The 21,005-nt window shown below is 40.7% G+C and overlaps 1 protein-coding gene across 1 annotated transcript in view; it reads right to left on the bottom strand.

The window, feature by feature from the left end:
• Positions 1–20,762, bottom strand: part of GTF2F2 (general transcription factor IIF subunit 2) — a 93,797-nt gene extending 73,035 nt beyond the window's left edge. The window contains exons 1-5 of the mRNA XM_065678214.1: positions 20,570–20,762; positions 13,383–13,456; positions 12,891–12,909; positions 11,293–11,437; positions 2,357–2,395 (exon numbers count right to left, since the gene is read on the bottom strand). Of these exons, the coding sequence (XP_065534286.1) occupies positions 2,357–2,395; positions 11,293–11,437; positions 12,891–12,909; positions 13,383–13,456; positions 20,570–20,635 (343 nt within the window). The 5' untranslated portion in view covers positions 20,636–20,762. The remainder of the gene's footprint in view (positions 1–2,356; positions 2,396–11,292; positions 11,438–12,890; positions 12,910–13,382; positions 13,457–20,569) is intronic.
• Between the last annotated feature and the right edge of the window lie 243 nt (positions 20,763–21,005).

Here is a 21,005-nt window from a genome sequence, read left to right as displayed (position 1 = left end):
AAAACTACACATAAACCTTACATATTTTTATTATAGTAATACCCAAAAGCAGTTATCTGGGTGTTCTTATACTTAAATGCTACATAAATGCATAAAAGATATCATCTTTGCCTCAAAAGTACTTACGTAGTCCAAGATAAAGTAGATTAACAGCAAAATGGAGCGCTCCATAACCTGAATTACTTGAAAGGCAGTTTGGAAAATGACATCTGAGTTTCATGATGATTTTCAGAAAAGAAAAGAACAGGCAAGGAAGTGCAACTGACGGCTGAGAGTCCTCCTTTAAATGCTGCAGTTTAACCACCTACCATTTACTCAGAAACCGCATCCACAACCAGCCTGATTCCTTCAAACTGGTTTAGCACTCATCTTGTCAGCATATTTAAACAGCCTCCAGCATACAGTAATTCATTCTTCTGACCGAAGCAAAAATACAAACAACTAAACACGTGACCATCTTACACAGTATTTGCAGAACAAGGAGACACCAAGAGTGAAGAGCGGACAATTATTCAAATGCAAACACAAACACAATAAAAACTCCACAAGCAAAGCAAAACCAGGGTGAACCCCTACAACTAAGGGACATCAGAGAAATGCAACGTGTCAAAATTCTGATTCATTTTAGCAGTTAATCTCTCAAGCTCTGTTTTATCTGAGACATCCCACAGCAGCGAGTCTCAGGTTTTAAGTGGGATAAAAGCTAACCTCTAGAAGTAGCCCTACATAACCTTAAAACTGCACCACGATTAACATATATTCAGAGCGACCAGATTTAATAAGTAACTGGGAAAATTGCAAGCTATAAAACACACTGTAGATTCAGTACAAGTCTACAGGCTATAACATTTCTAACACCAGTCTTTTGCTATGCTTAAGCCAGTGTAATAAAAAGAATCTCAATATTATACAGAATTCCATCCTAAATAAAACAAAACCCAAAGCCTACTCTTTGCAGACACAAAGTATACACTTTTGACAATATTTGATGCTGAAATGAAATTCAAATAAAAAATATTAAAAAAACAGGTATCTCCATATTAAAGTGTCTGAAAAACTACTTTCAAGAAGACATTTTGAAAATATCATTACTCTTCTGCTTAGGAACTGCTTTTTAGGAAAGGCATGAGACTCTTCCCAGTCCATCTGCTGCCTCTGCCATTACCAGTTATGAGTGTCAGCCCACTTCCGATACTATTTAATATGTGTGCATCAGAGGTAATCCTTCTACTAACAAAACTGAGATTTGTCTATATATTTTGTGTTAGCTGTGTCTAGTTTCTCAGGTTCACAGGCTCTTGCTAACACTGGCTCTTACTTGCGCTAGTACGTTAATGTTATTTTTGAAACACCTTTCTAATAAAAGCAGAAAAGGGGATTTCTGTTAAATACTACTTGACATTGTAAGATTCTCATGCTGGTGTGTACCTATCTGGGAATTTCAGTAATGCAAACCCAAAGGATTTAGCAGAAGAGAAGGGAGCCGTGAGCCTCAAAGAGAGCTTTGCTCCAGCTGCTGAGGAATTGCACTCTAATACACCTATGTTAGAATAAGACTTTCTGGAACTATCTCCTTCAGTGGCTATAAAGGAAGCCTGCACAGACCTGAAATAAAATATTTAGATTCCCAAGGCTGCTATCCTACATGAAATAAGCATGTTGCCCATTTTACACAAAAATACCAATCAAAGGGCAATACTTTTTATTTACTACTCTGAACTGTGTAAAAATCCCAACACTTTTACTCTAGCAACTGCAGTTTGAGAAACCCCCTCAGAATTTTTAACTCTACCCAAGATATCATTGGGCTGACTAATATGTAACTAGGAGGCAATATCAGGGAACTAACCATTTTTGACTCTTTCTGAAGAATTGATAAGTCTTTCACAAGAATTTCATTTTTATTAGAAAAACTGAATAAAGCACAACACTAGAACACTGTTGTTTTTTTTCCGACTGCTTAGTCTGTGCAACTAAGATTAAACAATGTAAGACCTGGAAATTTGCCACAGACTTTGCAATTGAGAAGACTCAATTCAAACTGAAAAATAGTCAATGAACCTAGAAAAAATAAAAAAGTTGAGGAATAAAGAAAACAATATAAAATAACATTCCGAAGAACATTACATTTCTAAATCTCTCCTCATCATTATATTCCCCTTCTTTTAAATAAAAAATGTAAGTAATTTAAGCATTTGGTCACAGCAGATGATCAGTCTATGAAGTCATGTTTCAATTTTATGATATTCTACCCGACAAATATAACAAAAAAAAGACTTTTCCTTGAAAAGTAGAACTGAAAAGCTGCAGTCATAATTAATTTCTCAAGTGTTGCAAAGAAAGTGTCCGTACTCACCAGTGCTGCTGCTTTCAGATTTTTCTTCTGGTTGGCTTTCTGGAGAAAGAACAAATGAACAAAAAAGGAAATATAATGTTTCTGTGTTGATTATGTGAAATGACAAAGTGGGTTGCAAAGCAAAGAAAGGTAAATGATGATAAAACCACAATCACTGGGTTTGACTGATGTTTATAAATTTGTTTTCTGCAGGATAATTTGCCAACAGGAACAAAAAAAATAAACATCTTTAGTGCCCAAATTCACAACTTCAATGAGAGAACTCCATTACACCTCTGACTGGCATCCATTCAAGAATGAAGTTACACATTTATACAAAATCAGTAGCAGGGTTATGCTTAAGCAATGGATAGTATCCATTTATCACACTCTGGACAGATCAGTATTATTTGGGGGTATTTAAAAAATAAAAAAATCAAGGTTCTGCAAAAGAATGCTCTAATTGGCACTGGTGATTTTTTTAACTTGACCAACCTCTTCTCTACCCTTTCTGCAGATCACATAAGTATTCTTCAATCTTTCCCTTTACAAGGGCATGTAGTGATAGGACAAAGGGTTCCTTTTAAACTAAAAGAGGGTAAAAGGAAGAAATCCTTTACCGTGAGGGCACTGAGGCACTGGCACAGGTTGCCCAGAGAAGCTGTGGCTGCCCCATCCCTGGTAGTGCTCAAGGCCAGGTTGGATGGGGCTTTGAGTAATCTGGTCTAGTGGTAGGTGTCCCTGCCCATGTCATGGGGGTTGGAAGTGGATGGTCTTAAGGTCCCTTCTAAGCCAAACCATTCTGCGATTCTATGATTCCCTTTCGTATCATTTGCCCTCAAATGGTACTATATACCAGCAGGTGAGGAAATAAAAAATCCACATAATCAAAAGCACCTCCTGTTTCACAGGGCAGAGAATATAAGTATGCACTGAAGAAAAAAAGGAGACACAAGTGCTGGAAAATGACTTGCCAAAAGATGATCACTCGAGTGAATGGCAGAGTCTGATTCAGAAACAGTTTTCTGCATGAAATTTCAATCTCACATTTCAAGAAATGGCAGCCGGTGGATATATTTTGGTAAACTGAGTTCTAACACTTACCAAGCCCTATGAAATTAAACCCCTACATAAATTTGTCAATCCGAAATTTGACTACTCTTCCTGTATTTCCCCTTTTTACGCATCTTCTAAGGTAGAGAATAAAGAAGAACACTTCCACTTGTATGAAATACAGCTTAAAAATGGTAAAATATACTTGTCCTTAGCTTTCAACTCAAGACATGTCACAGCTATCATTACAGACTATTTACTTACAGGCAAGAGTGAATTACTGCTCTAACTCAGAGAGTAATTTTTGAGTTCAGTTACTTTGATCATTTCTGCCATATACAAGCTGGGTATTAACAGAACTGAAAACATGAAATATTTTACAAAACCTTTTTCATGCCACTGATTCTCTGGCTTTCACGGCTGGTAGCCCTGTTTTTTCATTGAGATGGCTGACAGCTTGAGGACTAATGCAAACAGAAAAAGCAGTATCTCACAGATCCTTCTTTCTTTACCAGTAGCTGTCTCAGCAGCTGAAGGCAACATGCTCCCTCAACAAGAAAACATCTTTATATGGCCTCTTCCTACCCATGAGGATTCACAAAGGCAAGTTAAGATCCCTGCCAACTTTCAGATATACATGCAGGATAGCCTGTTTACAGAAAAACATGTATCTTTTCATTGACATAATTTTTTGTGTGCCTTCAGCACACTTAGAACATAATGTTATTACCTAACCAATATCCTAACTCAGTTGTAACTTAACCAAGGAAACATTTAGTACGCACACAAGAAGCAAAGAGGACATAATGAAGAATATGCAAACACACTAAGATACTGACTGAACTGAAATGTAAGAACCAGCTGGATTCAAAACTGTTTCAATTCTGCTTCAGTGAAAGACTAGCTGCCTAACCAAAGCTACTGCATAAGACATCATACTTCAAAATTGCTAATAGCATCTCTGATTCAAGTAACAATAAAAGTATATCATGTCTACAGGGGGAGTGCATGTGCTTGCTCGTATGTATCAACAGAATCTGCCCTCGAGATTAGAGACAAAAAAAACAGACAGAAATTAAGCCTGTCAAAAAAAGTGGTGGTTTTTTTTTTCCTTATCATTGGACAATTTGTTTTTGTTATGATTAGGTCACAACCATAACCAAAAAAGACTCTGCTTTAAAAATCTTCTCTGTACTAACACAATGAAGAAGGTGAAGGAAGTTGTACTATTGTCTATTAAATATATTTTATCAATGCAGATTACAGCTGCTCAGCTTCCTCCACAACATCCAAGATTCACAGATAAATGTCAGCAAGTTGGATGGGATATTTTTTGTTGTTGCTTGTAGGGTTGGATTATTTTTTGTTGGGGGAGGGGGAGGGGATTTATGACAATCAGTGAGACTTAAAGAAATAAAGAAATTTTAAGTCAGTGAATTAGGCAGAAAGCCAATTCTATACCTATCACACTGAGCCCATTCTAACATACCAAATATTTTGTGCATCCAATCTCAATAGTTTAAATTTGTACAAGAATTAACAGCCTATATTTTTAATAAAAAAAAATTAAAAGAAAATTAGCTTACCCCTGCCAGCCAGCTGAACACACTTTGCAGTAATTTGTTAAACCTCACAACACTCATATGCAGTAAATAAATATAATTTCAGTCTTTTAGAGATGGAGGAGAGAGATGATGCAAGCAGTCTCAGTTGTTTTCTAAATGGACCATATGTCACAATAATATATACGGAATTTTGCCCCATCAAAACACTGTCTGTAATTAGATTAGCTTGAGTCATATTCTGCTTTTCTGATCAGGGGTTGCATCTTCTTTATCATCATCCCAAATATTTGGAAATCTGCATAAATGCCAGAGATCTGAAAGGCTGCTGTTGCTTCTCTTTCTTTTGATCACGAGGCTGCTGTTAAGTTTTCCTCTGGTAACAGTCCATAAGAGACTGAAGTACATAGAGGAACAAACAAGCACTAAGTAAGACCCCAAAGCATTTTGGAGAGTGGAATGTGTGCTTAAGGGACAGCCTGAACAGAGACACCTGGAAAGTCCTGTTGAAGTAGACAGGTACATATCAAAACTCCTCAGCAGGCAGAGCTAAGATGACAGAACAATGAAGGAGGGATGTTTGTTTCCTAAATAGTAATTTGATGAGAAATTTGAGAAGTCAAACATTCATCTAATACGACTGGAAGTAATATTACACAGCATCAAGATTCTGAGCACTACATATTTTACTGGAAATAATTAAATGTAATTAAAGGAGTAACTGCTTTAACAAAAGAAGGAAACATCCTTCTGGGATTTTACATAGTGTTTCTTCATTTCACATTTCTTTAAATGGCTGATATTTCAAAACACAAATATGCAAAATACATATCTGATATCTCAAAATACAAATATACAAAATACAGAATAAAACCCTCTGAATATTCATTTTCCCTGAAATACAATTGCACATTATACAGTAGGTGCGACTGATAAACAAACTCAGAAAAGGATTTTTCATATATGAGAAGCTGTATAAAGGAAAAAAAACAAAACATCAACCCAAAACAATGGGAGAATATTCAAAGAGTGTGGGAATGAAGGAGCTGTTCTAAGGTACACAGGCGGAGTTATGTGTATTACTGAACAAGAATACAAAAAAAATTTGAATTTCATGAGTTGAGATTCTGAAAGAAGAGAAGGCTCAGAAAACTGGAGAAGGACGCAATGTTAAGAGATAGCAATCCTCTGTGAAGCATGAAACAGTGGAACAATCCATGCATGAATGCTGCTCAGAAACAATGGCCTGCTAGTCATTCTATCAATGGAATTCTCTGAATATTTTGTGCTTTCCACACGATGGAATGAGCATGAAGGAATTTAAAGTCACTGAAACAGGCATTAAGGCAATCCCACTTATGAAGTGGGAGTTGTGAAGATATATTCAAAACTTCAATAAAATGAGTCATCTCACCCAACTTTACAGAAATAGCTTATACTTTATTTGTGCCTGCAGTGTAAAACCTTCCTCTTCACCCAGCAGTCCTTTACAGCTAGAGATGCAATTGCCTGCCAAGGTCTGTGTTTCCCCAAGTCACATTAGTAGCACATTTTTTCTAAGAACTAGCTCAGTAAGAAACTTTTATCATTATCTATAACATAGCTGCATTTTTTATTTATATTTAGAGACAGTAATCCAAAACTACCTGCTGGCAGAAAAATTAAGCAACAGGCAATTAAAGCAGCGAGGGAATTAATTTATAACCACAACCAGAAAAGTTTGCTGTTAAATGTTTAACAAAAGCATGTTCCCATTCCTTAAACCAAGAATGAAACTGTCAAATTATAGCACTTCCTTATGCCAGGGTGTCTGCCAGTAGGAAGCTCAGAAAAAACCCACAATTTTAACCAAACATATCCTGTATCAGGCCCCTAGGTAGTTCTTAGCTACATACACATAAGAAAAATTCATTTTCTTCAATACAAAATATTGAAATATATGCAAAATGCTCTCCTTTCCTCCCACCCAAAAAATTACAGCTATGATAGCTGATGACAAAGATAAGACAAAATGACTGGAAGCACAAATAGCATTGTTGCATAGCAACTGTTGATGTACATATGGTGATGTTTATGGAACAGAATGTAGTTCATATTTAATGCTGAAACAGTACTGAAACCAGCCTAGACAGCAAGACCTAGACAGCAAGAGACAACTGTGCTTTGGATCCCTCTGCAGAAGCCACACTTCCCACCAGCTTTGCTAAACCAATGTTCAGGAACACCATGGCAGGTCTTAGTCATTTGCCCAGCAATGAAGACAATGAAAATGCCTCACATGTGCAAACAGCCTTGCAAAGGAAGTAGACAGTTATTTTGCAATTACTACTTTTGGAATGTATCGTACTCTGTATTATTCATTAGAGCTATTTAAAAAGAGAAACAGGAGAAACCCCACAGCTAGTCTAAACAGAAAGTGCACCACACTCAAAAGCCAGCATAGACCAGATTTTTAATAGCATCTGGGATGGAATCCACTTTACCCAGCTTTGTATTAGCCTAGATCTACTACACACTGCAGAAGACCAAGAAACCGCAATTCATTACACTTCAGACACAACAAATGGCACCTCAAAAGAGACTGCTGCTGTCCATTAACTAATACGGGACCACCAGAGGTCAAGAGGTTTACAGTGTAAGAGCGAAAGGACTTCTTTCACCTACAACAGGTATTAAAAGCAAGTTCAGCTAAGACAAAACAAAACCCACAGAAAATAAATTCAGAAGTCTAGAAATTACACCATACACAAAAAACTAAACTGCTTGTCAAATCTGATCTCTTTTGCTTGCTCTAAGTGCCCTGACGAGTCAATGTGAAGTGCTCAATTATCCAGAATATGTAAACTCCCTGCAGCATCTTCCAAGATTACAAAATATTTCAGAGGCAGCTTTGTTAGCCCTCACTCATTTTCTGAAACAGCATCAAAAAAAGATGACCACTACAACACAAGGATCCCAGGATTAGAGAACAGCACACTGAATAGATCTTCAGGCTTTTAATGTGCTCAAAAAAAAAAAGGGGGGTGGGGTGGGGGGAAGAAAAGAAACAAACCAAAACCAAACCAACAAACCCACCACCCTTTACAGAAGAAACCCAACTGATTTATGCCATTTGGTCCATTTTAGGTAAGTTCAGTCCTCCAGAAGGGTATTGACTGAGGTCAGCAGTGCATGAAACACTTTTTTATGCACATTTCATTTGCATAATCCCTCAAACGCATTCTTCCAGATGCAGCACTAGCCATGCCATCTGCAGCTCCAAAACAGCTTAATCTTTAGCTCACGATTCAAATTGGCATCTTGATACTGTAACATGGTGCACTTTGCAAAAGAAAATGGAACCAGATTACAAACGCTTTTCACAAAAATAGGCTAATTTTTATTTGAAGAAAAATACTCGTCTGTGAACGTAAGAATTAATGAATTTCAATTTCCTGTGACTGCATCTTACTGTGGATAGACTGATATACAAAGATGTGCAAGTTTTTATTGAGCCTTTTTGCATTCTTGATATAATTATAGTGTTTTTTTCCATGTGGACTTTCTGGCATAAAATAGGGTAGCAGACTTTCTTTCAGTTGGGATAGCCATATAGTTTTGTTCCACTCTTCAGACACCAGGTTTTTCATACTAGCCATAATTCACTACAAAACCTGTTGAAATTGGCTTTGGAGCTCAAAACATATTGGCAATACACATTTAAACACAAGAGTGTGGCTGCAGGAACATGGTGTCTGTAAGAAATCTGACTGAAATTTGGGGTATCTGTGTCATACTCATCTTTACAACCAAAAAAAGTCATGCAAGAAAAGCACATTAAGGTTTACTTTTGATTGTGCTGGAAGTGTGGGCTTGACGATCAAGTAGTGAGGTGGATCGAGAACTGGTTGAAAGGAAGAAGGCAGAGAGTTGTGGTCAATGGCGCAGAATCTAGCTGGAGGTCTGTGACTAGTGGAGTTCCTCAGGGGTCGGTGCTGGGACCGGTGCTGTTTAATATTTTCATCAATGACCTGGATGAGGGAACTGAGTGCACCCTCAGCAAGTTTGCTGATGACACAAAACTGGGAGGAGTGGCTGACACACCAGAGGACTGTGCTGCCATTCAGCGAGACCTAGACAGGCTGGAGAGTTGGGCGGGGAGAAACTTGATGAAATTTAACAAGGGCAAGTGTAGAGTCTTGCATCTGGGGAAGAACAACCCCATGTACCAGTACAGGTTGGGGGTTGATCTGCTGGAAAGTAGTGAAGGGGAAAGGGACCTGGGGGTCCTGGTGGATAGGAGGATGACCATGAGCCAGCAATGTGCTCTTGTGGCCAAGAAGGCAAATGGCATCTTAGGGTGCATTAGAAAGGGAGTGGTTAGTAGGTCAAGAGAGGTTCTCCTCCCCCTCTACTCAGCCTTGGTGAGGCCGCATCTGGAATATTGCGTCCAGTTCTGGGCCCCTCTGTTCAAGAAGGACAGGGAATTGCTTGAAGGAGTCCAGCGCAGAGCCACAAAGATGATTAAGGGAGTGGAACATCTCCCTTATGAGGAGAGGCTGAGGGAGCTGGGTCTCTTTAGCTTGCAAAAGAGGAGACTGAGGGGTGACCTCATCAATGTTTACAAATATGTGAAGGGTAGGTGTCAGGATGATGGAGCTAGGCTTTTTTCAGTGATATCCAGTGATAGGACAAGGGGCAATGGGTGTAAACTGGAACATAGGAAGTTCCACGTTAACATCAGGAAGAACTTCTTTACTGTAAGAGTGACAGAGCACTGGAACAGGCTGCCCAGGGGGGTTGTGGAGTCTCCTACACTGGAGATATTCAAGGCCCGCCTGGACAAGTTCCTGTGTGATGTACTGTAGGTTACCCTGCTCTTGCAGGGGGGTTGGACTAGATGATCTTTTTAGGTCCCTTCCAACCCTTGGGATTCTGTGATTCTGTGATTCTGTGAATGCCAGCTTTAACACAACAGCAACACATTTTAGCCATTCTGCATTTAAGCAAGTTTCATGAAAACTCACTGACTGCATGTTATTCTTGCTAACCTCAAGCAAAAACAATTTTGACAGGGTCTATGCTTATTCTGTGCTTCATTCCAAACATTTCTAACGTCAGTAACTACCCTTTGCTCCCAATTAATATAATAACTTCTACTCAAAAGATCCATGGTCCTTGAATAACTTTCTCTAGTTGCTAAGAAATGCAAAATTTTTAGTAGATTACATAAAGATTGGACAGGTTCTAAGCACCTAAAGTTTTTGAGACACTGGTATTACAGATGGTAAGCCAGAAATAAATGGGCAACCTCTTGTTATAACATTCTAATGACTTTCATTCTAACTGATGACAAATATTCCACATTCTACTTAAGCATATGCACCCACTGCAGCTTAAGTTACCATCAGAGGTTTTTGAAGTGGTATTTTGTATCAAAAGGTGTCTTGGGAATCAAAATCCCAGGAGATTTTTGTCAAACATGCAAAAGTCACCAAATAATACTAAATACATCTTCACACCTAAAATCTCTTTCCTTCATTAAGCATTCTGAGGTTAAGGCACAGAGTACTGGAAAAAGATGAGGCACTGCTAAAATGTTTGCAACATTCCTGAAAACTTGCTCCCTATCTCTTTTCACATTTGTAATCTATGAATTATAAACTCCAGCTGCAAGTCACACACTCTAAAATACAAATTTTTTTTAAGAGAGAAACCAGAAACACAACTACATTAGTTCCAGGGAAAGGGATGATAACAAATGAAAAGTGCCTGAGTTGTAGCATAAAAGCTTGCATTTCTAAACATGCAAGAGCTCGGCTTTCTAAACACAACTGAGACAGCCAAGCTATTTGAACTTTAATATCTCAATGCTCAGCCATTAAATCTTTAAATAGATTATTAAAAGGAGGTGGTCAAACTTACTAAGTATTCTAGCTCTGTCCTGTGAGTTACAATTCTCCTTCCCTCATTTATCTGATAAAATGTCACACTGCCGTTACAGCAATTACTTGCCAGCCTATGGACATCAAAAAATCAGAAGGTTGTCATGCTGTAGCTTTCTGCCCCACAGAAGACAGAAGCAGCAGAAAGTATTACTATTATCTGTCTTCTAGGGACACCAAAACTTAAGTGCTTGAAACTGAGATACCTTTTGCAGACAATGAGATATGCTCTGCAGACATGTTCTTTCTGTCTCAGAAATTCCAGAACACAACCAGGTAATTTCAGTAGAAAATCTTACAGCACACAGGAGCTACACACAAGGCAGTCTGCTGAACTTACTGTACAGTGTAACATGACCAGGTCACAGAATCACAGAACATACTGGAATTGTAACAAATAAGTTGAAATCTAACTTACCTACTGAAGTTTCTGTGAACACTGTTAAGGTCTGTCCTCCCACACTTTGCAAAAGAAATGGATGTTCCCTTGGTGCACTGACTGAAGCAGGTTTTCCTCCAATATCATTGATACTTGCAAGCTCTTCATTCAAAGTAAATGACACCTAACAGTCACAATTACCACAGTGTTACTAAACAGACTCAATTACTCAGCTTTACAAGTTATGGGAAACAAAAAGAAAGAAAACACGAGTAGTATAGCACATTTTAATTGCAAAAACATAATGAGTGGGATAAGAGTCTTATTATAGTGATCTCTCGTTGAAATACAGAATTCAAAGCTTTCACATACTTACTAAAATCTACTCATCTTTTAAAAAAATTGTAAATTACTTCCTCCTGAAATCAGAGAACAATTTGATTTTACTTATTAAAATGTAAAGCATAATAGGTTTCCAGACACTGTTCGGTATGAGTGCTTTAAAATGTTTTACACAGACAGCTGAGTTCAAGAAAAATTGCTAATGTACCACAACAAGTGTTATTAGTCTGAGGGCTCCTGAATCACATGCAGAGGCTTAAATACAGTTCTTTTACTATTGCGTACATTGTATGCCCAATACAGGAGCTGAGGAGGTACTGGGTGGACTGAGTAGCCAGAATCTTTAGCTGCAGGACACAGCAAGAAACCTGAAGGGGGCTATTTCTGGCTGGCTATGTGTTTTTCCTGTAAGTTCTGCTACAGCCTCATTCTGCCATGCAGCAACAGGGTCCCTAGGAAGCCACCTCTTCTCATGGGGCTCTTCACCACATGGCTCTACACGGACTGCAAAATGAGCTCTGCGGCTCTCATCCAGATTTTGGTGTGGAGCTCACTAAATCAGGAAGGTTGGCTCATACTCGAGCATGGAAGAGACCAACCAAACATCAAAACCTCCAGCAGAACTCTCTCCACTCATTCTGAAAAGAATTTGTCCAGGTAATCAAACAGCAAATGCAGCTTGCTTCCCTGCTACGTTTTTTGTCCACAGCTTCTTCCAATGCAGTTACAGGCCTATGTGGCATTTGAAGTAATTCTAACTAATGAAACTTCCCTTACCTCCTATAAAGGATACAGGAAGCTACTCTCATTCACTGAGGCTGCTAATAAAAGCAGTTACCTTTGCATGCAGAGCAATCTTCAATTTGCTTTATATTTAGTAGGACCAAATTCCAAACATATAATAGAATACCTTCTGAAATTGCAAACCTTCATCTCAACTTCTTTTGCCTTACTGTCACCCTTCTTAGTTCTGACAGCCTTCTGCACTAACACGTCTCAAAATGTTTAGAGAGATGGTTGCTATATGACTGCTGCTACAGATGGGTAAACAAACTTAGTGAAGAGAGACCACAGAAAATCCGGGGACAGAGCTCATATGGGTAGAATTTGCACCTCCTGATTCTCTGAACAATGCTTCATTACAGGTGCAGCAAAAAATATGTGACCAGCATGTTCTAATCATGAAACAGGAAACCAGCATGAATAAACATGAATAGAAACTAGCATGTTCTAAACAACTTTTCAGAATTCAAAATGTAACACATTCACAGCCTCTGTATTTAGTAATTACTTACTTCTGTTCTTCCTTGATTTCTGCAAAAGAAAATATTTAATGTTTTAGTTTCCATAATCTAATTCCACAAGTTTAGCTTCCCTGATAAAAAAGCAAATTCAAATTCTAGTTTTGTTACTCATCTTCACTCCTGAGCTGCTTAATATTTTCTTATTTTTGTCATGCTGATGCCCAAGAATAAATGGGAAAAGTCAGCAGGTGAGAACAGAAGCAGCAAAATAGCACATGTAAGTTAAAGCACATTCTCCAGCTAGTTGTGCATATTTCTTGAGTTTAAGAAATCAAACATCACATAACCACTCCCCACTACAATTTCATATAATATATAATTTATTTTCATAATCGTCACACAAGCAGGTACCATTCAGGTATCAGAGAAATATGCACAGTATTTGCAAGAAACAGTTATGTATTACAGGAGATGCAACATAATCTACTTTACCACAAGTAACTTCTATAAAATGCAACCAGTAAAGGTACAGTAAAGGCTTACTTGGCAATCCTTAGTTTTCCCACTTCACCTCTTCCTGAAGCTTTATTCCACTGTTGTGACAAGTATTTGGGGACCTAAGAAAAGAAGACAGGTCTCAAAACAAGCAGATTTTAAAATTCTTTATAAAGTGTGTATGTGTATATATTTAAATGCTTTCACCCTGACCACTTCAGATTACAATATGAACTAAATATAGTAGACAACACAGAATCACAGGATGGGTTAAGTTGGAAGGGACCTTAAAGCTCATCTAGTCCAATTCCCCTGCAATAAGCAGGGACATCTTCAACTAGATGAGGCTGCTCGAAGCCTCATCCAACCTGGCTTTGAACACTGCCAGGGATGGGACAGCCACAGCTTCTCTTGCCAACCTGTGCCTCAACACCTTCACAGTAAAGAATTCATTCCTTATATTTAAACTAAATCTCTTCCATTCTAAAGCCATTCCTCCTTGTCCTGTCACTACAGGCCCTTGTTAAAAGTCCCTCTCCAGGTTTCCTTAGGCCCCCTTTAGGCACTGGGAGCCGCTCTTAAGGTCTTCCCAGAGCCTTCTCTTCTCCAGGCTGAACAGCCCCAACTTTCTCAGCCTGTCTCCAGAAGAGAGGCGCTCCAGCCCTCTGAGCATCAATGTGGCCCTCTTCTGGACTTGCTCCAACAGCTCTATGTGCTTCTTATGTTGAGGACACCAGAACTGCAAACAACTCCAGGTGGGATCTCATGAGAGCAGAGGGGCAGGATCACCTCCTTCCACCTGCTGGTCATGCTCCTTTTGATGAAGGCCAGGACACAGCTGCACAAAGCAGAGGTCAGTGCAGGGATAGGAACAAGCAGCCCTGCTTAACCTCATACATCCAAGAAATGAAAGCTGCTCCAAGCTGCAAGGACATAACTCCACACAAATTCATTCAGTTACAAAGGTTTTGGTGTCTGCAGCATTGGGTGACCTGGGCTCATAATGGACTGTAAAGGCACCTCTACCAACCAACAAGCTGGAAGCTGTCTTTCCAAGTGGACCCATTTCTCTTCCCATCATTGTACTGCTAGGTGAGACCACAGCCTACGTCTTCAATCTCTGGCCAAAAATGTACCAGCTAACTACTGCCAGGTAAAATGCACCCCGAGAGCCAGTGCACTTCCACAGCCAGCCTCAGTGCCTTGCTGCTGCTGCTGCCGCCGTGCCATATGCCCACATATGCTCACGCTCCTCAGACTCCTACATGTGTCCCAGATGTGATGATGCATGCACAGCTCTGTGCAGCAACAACAGCATTTCTTTTTTCTGGACAGAGTAATGCCTGGAGAATGTGTCCCATGCTCAAGAGAGTTACCCTGGTTCTCCTTACAGACAAGCTTAAAAATGACATTTATCTGTGAAATCAAATGATAAATGTTTTTTTCTGATATAAGGTGCTATTGCTGATAACCACCTATAAATCTCGACACTTGTATGAGTGCAGTTCAAAAGGTGGCCTGTCCAGAGAGGAGTTCCCAGCTCAGCTCATATGTCCATGCATCCAGCTCCAGCGAGGCACTCCAAGCAGTTTATCCCCAGAGGAACGACAAACTTGTCTATCTTCTGTGCTTCACCGTGTGCCATCAAGTTGTAGCTATGTCTACCTTTCCTTGCAAGAAGACAGCTCCATCAGTTATAAGCACAGAGCGCAGTGTTTTGCAGATCACATGGATTTGCAGATCAGTTTCCCCATCACCACCATTCAGCAATTCTGGCTGTCTTTTCTATGGTGGCTGTTTATAAAGACTGGACACAACATATTAGCACAACTATGAGAGACTGGAGCAGTTTTTCCCCTACACACAAGCTATCAGACGTAGAAGCACTGTGGCACATCAAGGGATGGAATACAGACCTGAGGCAATACGGGACAACCTCACATCTAGTTTAAATGTAACACGTTCAAGTGATATGAAACCTACAGATTCTTTTCTAAAGGAAAGAGCTAAAAGCAGACTAAGAGAAATTACTATTCTTTCTTTCTAATCTCTTTCTTCTAATAAAGATGCAGCAGTTGTTGTGAGAAGATCATCTTAAAGACCTACAGTAGCCTCAGTGCCTAGCAAAACAGCAACTTGTTAAAAGAAAAAACATTTACTGTTCCAATGCCATATACTACAGTATTCCAGTACAGGAACTTTCTAACTTTTTTCTTCATATGCTCATGACACATCAGGACAAATCTACAATCTGTAATTTTTCAGCAAAGTTCTTTACTGGTACAGAAAAGTTTATTCTGGCTCACACAGTCCACAGCAACTGAAAACATCTGTGCCCACACAGAAAAATGGTGTGAGACACAGACAGTGAGAAAGTACTAAGCTATGCCTGTGGCATTTTCTGTTTCAAGTAGCAAAGAAGCACATCATAGTCTTGCATAGAGTAAAAATAAGCCAAGCTCCACTGCACAGCTCAGAAGGCAAAGAGCCTGTTCCAAGAACTTGCTGACAAACAGCAACTTAAATTTACCTGTTCTTCAAAAAAAAAAAACAGCTCAGAAAGCATCATAGTACTGGTGCTTAGTACCAAAAAAAACCTCAGAAAGCATCATAGTACTGGTGCTTAGCACTTTCTTTGGTCTCACAGTACCCTATTAAGTGCTGTGGAATAGCTAGAAAAATCCAGAGGTCTTCCATCTGCTCAGCCAAACTTAATGGCAGTCCAGGTATCCATAAAGTCCTAACACTGGGTCAAAAACACCACAAATGCACAACAGAAATCTATGAATTGGCACAATCCATCAATAAAGATTTTTTTCTCCACAGGTTTCAAAGTGGTAATTTTCTACAGTGGATTTTCTACTGGATTCATGCCAGATCAGGTATCATTTTCTTTCTAAAGCCAAGATAAATGCTATGACATGTGCTCCAACTGACTCAACAGAAATAGTACTATGTGCTCACACCTAATCTGTACCTCATTTATATTGCCAGGTAATAAGGTAGACATACACCGAGTATGAGTAGACAAAGACTGAAGGACTCACATGCTATTAATATTACTGACTTGCTACATAATGTAGTCAGACAGGGATTTTTTTCAGATTAAGAGGTTGCAGATCAGTCTTCTTTCAGCTGCATGGGAAATGGTCTCAAAGAATGCAATTAATACTTTTTCTCCTGGCCTACCTGCAGTCAAGGGCTATGCAGGGGAAGAAAAGGGGATATGAAGGACTGTGATCAAAGGATTACATCTATATACAGATACTTCTGCTAAAACCAGATGGTTCTCTCAAAACCATGTTAAATTCTGTAGCTCCACACTAGTGACATAGACAGTCACAGGAATGATTAAATAGTCTTACACACTGCAGATATCTTAATTTGCCACTTTCTTTTAGCTTTAGCATAATAGAAGTTTAACATTTAGAGAACAGTTGGGTTTCGAGCTCTTAATACTCCTTGAAAGAACATACGGAAAACAAGGGTGACAAGCTTTCACAGAAAGAGCAGAAAGAATATTCAAAGATCCCACAGTAGGATTTTGAAGAATACATACCTACAGAAAGACTGCCTTGTGGACAGAGCACCTCACATACTAAAAGACTATTAAACATTTTCAAGACAAGTGGCCTTTATTGTGGGATTTGTAGGTAAGAACACTCTTCTCTCAGAAATCCATACAATTTAATCACGAGAAGAAATCTGACGTACCAAGTAGCATCACTCCAAGACCTCTTTCACACTGCTGCTTTCTGCTTGCTATTCATATCACACAAACACCTGAGCTCCAGTACACCAGGCACCCTGCAGGTAGGGTATGACAAAAGGGCCCCTGCTCCACTCATCTTTCAGCTTATTCATAGCTTTCTATCTGCCTTTGGAACAAAAACCACAAAGCAGGCCCCCTCTGTAACAAACCACTTCCAATTTTCTGTGTGAAATTTAATCAGTTCTTTCTCTATATAGCAATCCGTACGCAGTACGTACATCAGAAACTGAGTAAGGCTGATGTCAGTATCTATGTATTCATTTTCCCTTGAACATCCAAAAAAGAAATTATATAAAGATATCATCTTTCTAAATATAGATCAATGCAGCAAATTAAATAAATAAATAGAGAACCCAAACCACCACACAGGGAATAAAAAAAAAAAACAATTCTAATGGCTAACACTAAATGGGCTTCGCTTTATCACAAGTACATAACCAACAGTTCTTATATTTCCTTATTTTAGCTTTCACTGAAATCACAGAAAAAATACTTGAGCTGCTTTCTGGGTTTGTACTGAAGCAACTCAATTGCTGGTACCTCCTTTTACTGCTCATGCTTCTACAAGACTCATCACTACATTTTTTATTGCCTGTTAAGTAGTCTCTCTGGAATACTTCCTGTGCTGGCTCAATGTATGCTAAAAGGAAATTAAATAAGCTAGATTTTTCATTCCAGCAGAACTGACTGCTCCCTCCCTCAAACGAAGGATAATTTCAGCCTTATTACCCTACACAGAAGAAGAAAAAAAAAGTACAGGTGCTACACACTGTCATGCCTCCGCACGTGTTGAAGGTCCTAGTAACAAAGATGGTTGTTTCCAAGTTCAGGTCTGAAGGAATTCAAAAGATAAAATCCTACACATCCCTTGTTATGGCTTATTAACATTAGCAACTTTGTAATATTTTTTTTATCATCATTATTATACAAGGTGGCAGACAAATTATAAATTCAGATCATGCGCATGAAGGGTTAGATTAACACTTACTTGGAAGCGCAATATTTAAGTGTCCCTTTTAGACCAGCTTTCCCAGGCTCTGTGCTGAGTGGCATCAACCATAAGCACAGACGTGCCTGAAAATTCCTGTCTTGCCTCAAGAAACACCAAACTGTATCAGCCGAAAAGACAAGCAAGTTCAGGGCCCTGCCTCCAAATGCAGTCAACAGTGGGTGCTTCAGAGGAAGAGGAGAACATAAGAAGGAAAGGTATTTCTCCAACATGCTCTTCTAATTTCTACAATCTTTTACTCAGAAACCTTGGGGTATGGAAACATATTTATTTTTAATCTCTCAATATGATTTTCCTGCCTGAATTTGTCTGATGGCTTTCTGAGCTTCTGCAGTTTTGACATTCACAGCTTCCAAAATTTAACTACATATTGTGCAAAATGGTACTGCTTTGTTTGCTCTGAGTCCCATCAGATGAATTGACACTCCCTTAAGCCTTGGGTCCGAGCTGACTCTTCCCTACGCACTTCTTCCTTATTCACCTGTGACACTAATCATGCCTTCAGACCTCTGTAAGATTTCCACATCAGTCATCTTGCCGGCCTGATAGGTAACAACATATACAGGAGTTCCGTCCATAGCCACCATTCCTTGCTCCTCAGATCATACCTGGTGCACTTCTCTGTACTGCTTCTATACAGGTTATAGAAGTCCACTTTATAACTTCCACAATGGGGAAGATGAGATCAGAACTACACACAATACTCAAGATACAGGCAACATGGTAGCGCAATATTTTCTCTTTTGTTCTCTGTATCTTTTGCAATCATGCCTAATGTTGAATCTGCTTGTCTGACACTACATTAGGGAGTTACCCACATCTACTGAAAACCTAAACCTCCTTCTGAATGACAACAACCAGTTGAGAACCAATTCTTTACTGTTAGGGTGGTGAGGCACAGGAATGGGTTGCTCAGGGAGGTTGTGAATGCTTCATCCCTGGCAGTGTTCAAGGCCAGGTTGGACGAAGCCTTGGATGGCACGGTTTAGTGTGAGTTGTCCCTGCCCATGGCAGGGGGGTTGGAACTAGATGATCTTAAGGTCCTTTCCAACCCTAACTATTCTATGATTCTATGATTCTATAATTGCTGTGTATGTATAATTAGGATAGTTTTTCTCTGTGCACATCAGATTACGCTTTTCTACTCTGAATTTCATCTGCCATTTATCATCCTGTCACTCGGTATGTCATGATATACTTTGGCAGCTTTCCGCTGTCAGCTTTCATTTTTACTGTTCTGGATAAGCTGTTACAATTAGAGCACTATGGAGTGCTCATTATGGTTTCACAAAACCAGACATTCAGGTGTCAGGACGAAAGAGGAAGCCAGATGTAACAACCCACCCACCACCAGAACTTTTACAGAGCAAAGCAGGTCAGAAACTGCCCACCATTTTCATGGGCCACATGATATTCTGGTAGCTGAAATATGATTGTGTCAGAGCCCTTCACTACCCTGGACCAGTATCTCGGTACTACCATGTCCCCACAGAGTCTTTCAAGTTGATGGTCTGAGCTTGTTCCTTATATCCTCAAAACAGGAAGAGGAGGAGACTGCTGCTTATTCCCAGACCGAGCAAACACAGGACTAGAAAAATAGGGGCAAACCCACAGAGGACAAGAAGGGAGATAGGGCACCTATTCCCCCACCCTCAGCTGTGAGTCTCCTCTTTTCTGAACCAGTGCTTGCTGTGTCCAGCAGAAGGGGCCAAGCCATCCTGACAGAAAGCCCCTCCACGGAGGAGAGCTGACAAGTTGGCAGTAGCTGCAAACGGGGCCCTGCACCAAATAGGTGCATTGAGTTTTGTACCTTTTCATAGCACCTTTGCTATAGCTGTACTTCTTTAGCACTGAGGTGAGCTGTAGTGATGAGACAAAGGCGTTTATTTTCTTCGGGGTTTTGCTGCGGGTTTTTTGTTTGTCTGTTTAACCAGAATGTGAATTTGGGAGCACTCAAACTTTCACTGACTCCGAGAGTTTTGGGAAAACAAAAGTTACGGTACCATGTTTGTTACCCCTACTAAAGCCCAAGCCAAGGACAGCCCGAAGGTAGCCCGCTCTTCCCTGGGGGGTTCCATGTTAGTGGGAGGTATCCTCGCCCAAGGCAGGGGGATTGGAACTAGTTGATGTTCAAGGCCCCTTCCAACCCAAACCATCCTGTGAATCTGTGTGCCCCGGCAGCTGCCCAGGAAGACGCCGCGTCCCGCTACTCGCCCAGCCCCTCGCCCACCAGGGGGGAAACGGGGGCAACGCGGCACCGGGGCAGCCTCACAGGGGCAGCCCCAGCTCCCGCCGCGCCCCAGGCACGGAACGGCCCCACTCTGCGCTGCCACCCGGCCTCTTCCGCGGGACCCGCCTGCCGCCAGCCCGAGCACGGTGTGTGCGGGGTGAGGTAGGCCCAGTCGCCACAGGCGGCGCCGGGCCGGACCTAGGGTTGCGCCGGCGGCTTCTCACCTTCACCAGCCACATGCCGGTGTTCTGCTTGGCCCCGGTGAGGTCCAGCTCGCCCTTCTCGCTCATGGCGGGGCCGGGATAAGGCGCAGGACGGGGCTGGCGGGCGACACACGAGAGCAATTCTTCCGGCTGCCGCGGCCGCTGTACCCGCCCGGCAGCGCACCGCCGGCAGACGGTGGCCTGCGGCGGACAAACCTCCTCCGCTCGCGGAGCACAGAGAGGTGGGGCTCGTGTTCGAGTCCCCGCCCCGCGCGGTCGTCGGCAATGAGGGTTTGGACATATCAGCGACAAGATCTACTCCGCCCACCGCTCTTACAGCCCCCCCTTTACAGGAAGGGCTGTCTGAACATGCTGGAGAATGGCCCCAACGCGTTCTACAGAAACGAGAGGAGCAGTCTGGAGAGGAAGGCACCCCAGGAGCAGTGCCAGTAATGGC

The sequence above is a fragment of the Lathamus discolor genome, chromosome 4, assembly GCF_037157495.1.
Source record: "Lathamus discolor isolate bLatDis1 chromosome 4, bLatDis1.hap1, whole genome shotgun sequence".
NCBI classification, from domain to species: domain Eukaryota; kingdom Metazoa; phylum Chordata; class Aves; order Psittaciformes; family Psittacidae; genus Lathamus; species Lathamus discolor.
The sequence above is the reverse complement of the archived record's forward strand: the minus strand, read 5'-3'. Positions and strand labels throughout refer to the sequence as shown.